General features: G+C 32.6%; 1 protein-coding gene across 1 annotated transcript; it reads left to right on the top strand.

The window, feature by feature from the left end:
- Window positions 1-364: 364 nt before the first annotated feature.
- On the top strand, window positions 365-1,508 carry LOC133311777 (senescence-specific cysteine protease SAG39-like). Its single transcript, XM_061512880.1, has 2 exons — window positions 365-803; window positions 916-1,508. Exons 1-2 carry the CDS (start codon window positions 365-367, stop codon window positions 1,506-1,508), a joined length of 1,032 nt encoding a protein of 343 aa, XP_061368864.1.
- Window positions 1,509-2,728: the final 1,220 nt, after the last annotated feature.

The raw sequence follows: 2,728 nt of genomic DNA, 5'->3' as shown, positions 1-2,728 counted from the left end.
TTTTTTCATGTTATTGGAGAGGAATGAAGTTTCCTACACACTCAAATTCATGGTGGGACCCACACATAAAAAATAAAGAAAACAAAAAAATTATTGCACGCAAAAACGAACTCTCATAAACACAAGAAGAGAACTCTCCTACAACATAAGAATTCTTTTTTCCTTATATTATTAATATATCCAACAAAGAGTTGAGGTATAATGTACTAAAGAAATAAATAAAAAAAGTTGAGGTATCTACTAGCTACTTTAAGCACCAAGGAAACTCCTATTAATTGAAGTACCCCTCACCAGTATATATAACTCGTAGATGCCATTGCATACTTCAAAAAAACTACTCAATAATCATTAGCTCTTATACCCAATGGCTTCCTATAACCAAAGCCACTATGTTTTAGCTCTGTTCCTCATTCTCACTATATGGACATCACATGTAATGTCTCAAAGGCTTCTTGATGCCTACACATCCGAGACACATGAGAAGTGGATGTCACTTCATGGTAAGTCTTACAAGGATGCTGCTCAGAAGCAAAAACGTTACCAAATATTCAAGGACAATTTAGGGTTCATTGAGTCCTTCAATGCTGCTCAGGACAAACCCTTCAACCTCAGCATTAACCAATTTGCTGACCTAACCAATGAAGAATTTAAGGCTTCACTTAATGGTCAGAAGAAGGCCCATGTTCAGGGGCCATCAACACAAACGACATCGTTTAAGTATGCCAATGTAACTTCCATTCCTACTACCATGGATTGGAGGAAAAGAGGTGCTGTTACTCCAATCAAGGACCAAGGCTCATGTGGTATAATAAAAGATTTTATATTATAACCAATTACTATATCATTCTGCTTTCCATATTCATCACTGCAATTATATTCTATATTAATTAACATGGTTTTTGTTTGCAAAAACAGGTAGCTGTTGGGCATTTTCAACTGTGGCTTCAACAGAGGGTATCCACCAAATAACCAAAGGTGAATTAGTGTCACTCTCTGAGCAAGAACTAGTAGATTGTGTTAAAGGTAAGAGTGAAGGATGCAATGGTGGTTATGTGGAAGATTCATTTGAGTTTATAGTGAAGAAAGGAGGAATAGCAAGTGAAGCATACTATCCCTACAAAGGAGTAGATAGGAAATGTAAGGTTAAGAAGAAAATAACCAATCATGGAGTTAAGATTAAAGGGTACGAGAAAGTTCCTGCTAATAGTGAAGAGGCACTCCTAAAAGCTGTGGCAAATCAACCAGTGTCAGTTTATATTGATGCTGGAGGATCTGCTTTCCAATTTTATTCAAGTGGAGTGTTTACAGGAAAATGTGGAACTGACACAGATCATGTTGTTACAGTAGTTGGATATGGTGAATCTCATGATGGCACCAAGTATTGGCTGGTGAAAAATTCCTGGGGCACGGAATGGGGTGAAGAAGGATACATAAGAATGAAGCGAGACATACATAGCAAGAAAGGTTTATGTGGAATTGCAACAAATCCCTCTTATCCAATTGCTTAAGTACTACTGTTGCTAATCCATGAATATGAAGGTTATAGTACATGCACGTAGTATGTGCAACCATCATTTTCGTTTTTAATATTAATATATATATATATGTGTGTGTGTGTGTGTAGGCAGTGTTCGTACGGAATAAATAGCTTGTGTTTGAACTTATGGGTATATGTAAACCTTTTTTTTTTTTTTTTTTTGATAAATTTCAACCAAATAATGAAAATAAGTTATTAATTAGTAGTAATCTGTGTTCTTTTATTGTTGTTCATTATATATTAACCTAAATAGTTTTGATCACCATATATAAGCATTGAATGGTTTCAGCTGTAATAACAAGTTGTCATATATTTAATTAAATTGTCCCAACTTATAATTGTTAATATAATGAAGTTTATTAAATGAGATGTCAAGAAAAGTTAATGATAGTATAAATTTTTTCTACAGGAGAATACTTCAAAATTTGTCTGTTATTATAGATTTATAGACGCATTCAATGTTTTGTCCCCGTCGCTGTTTGTTTGGGTTCTCGAGAATTGAAAATAAAAATAAAAATCACTCATTTGATTTACAAATTAAGTCTTATACCCAATATTATTAAAACCAACTAATTCATTAACCTGATCCAAGTACCGAGTTATTGGTCAAACTGTTTGATCGGGTAAATGAAAAACACGAAGATTGTGATAAAGCTTATTGCATTATTTAATATATAGGTTCATTTTTTCTGCAATTACTGCATATAAATTATCTGCAGTAAACCTAATACGACGTCGTTTTAGGGCAAAATTATGATGTTTTTATAATTTTAATTTATTTCAGAATTATTATAGTTTTTATAATTATAATATTTTAATACTTCAATATCAAAACGACGTCGTTTTGAAAATAAATGCAGATAATTTATCTGCAATAACTGTAGAAATATCTTTCTTGTTAATATATTAACATAACATTTTTCACATGCATTTAACGTACGAGAAAGTTAGGGAAGGGAATAAACACAAAACAAAATCGCCTCAAAATGCAACACATTACTATGTAAAAATTCCCCCGTCACAAATAGTACAACTTGTGGCATTCCGTATAAGAAGTTATTTGAATGTTCAACGCAAAGAACAGTAGCCAAGGACCGTTTCTTTTTAATTTTATATCAGGCTTATCTTATTATCTCTTAGATTTTTTAATGTCTCATATCTTTCTCTTATTCGTTTGGTAGCGTTTTATTT

Source organism: Gastrolobium bilobum, unplaced genomic scaffold (genome assembly GCF_033153095.1).
Source record: "Gastrolobium bilobum isolate Gb01-03AN ecotype WA unplaced genomic scaffold, APGP_CSIRO_Gbil_v1 utg8280, whole genome shotgun sequence".
Classification (NCBI taxonomy): domain Eukaryota; kingdom Viridiplantae; phylum Streptophyta; class Magnoliopsida; order Fabales; family Fabaceae; genus Gastrolobium; species Gastrolobium bilobum.
The sequence above is the reverse complement of the archived record's forward strand: the minus strand, read 5'-3'. Positions and strand labels throughout refer to the sequence as shown.

What these genes read in the sequence shown, in the direction of transcription:
- LOC133311777 (XM_061512880.1), top strand. Translation starts at nt 365, where the DNA reads ATGGCTTCCTATAACCAAAGCCACTATGTTTTAGCTCTGTTCCTCATT. An exon ending in CAAGGACCAAGGCTCATGTG is followed by an intron (nt 804 to 915) that starts GTATAATAAAAG and finishes TTGCAAAAACAG; the next exon opens with GTAGCTGTTGGGCATTTTCA.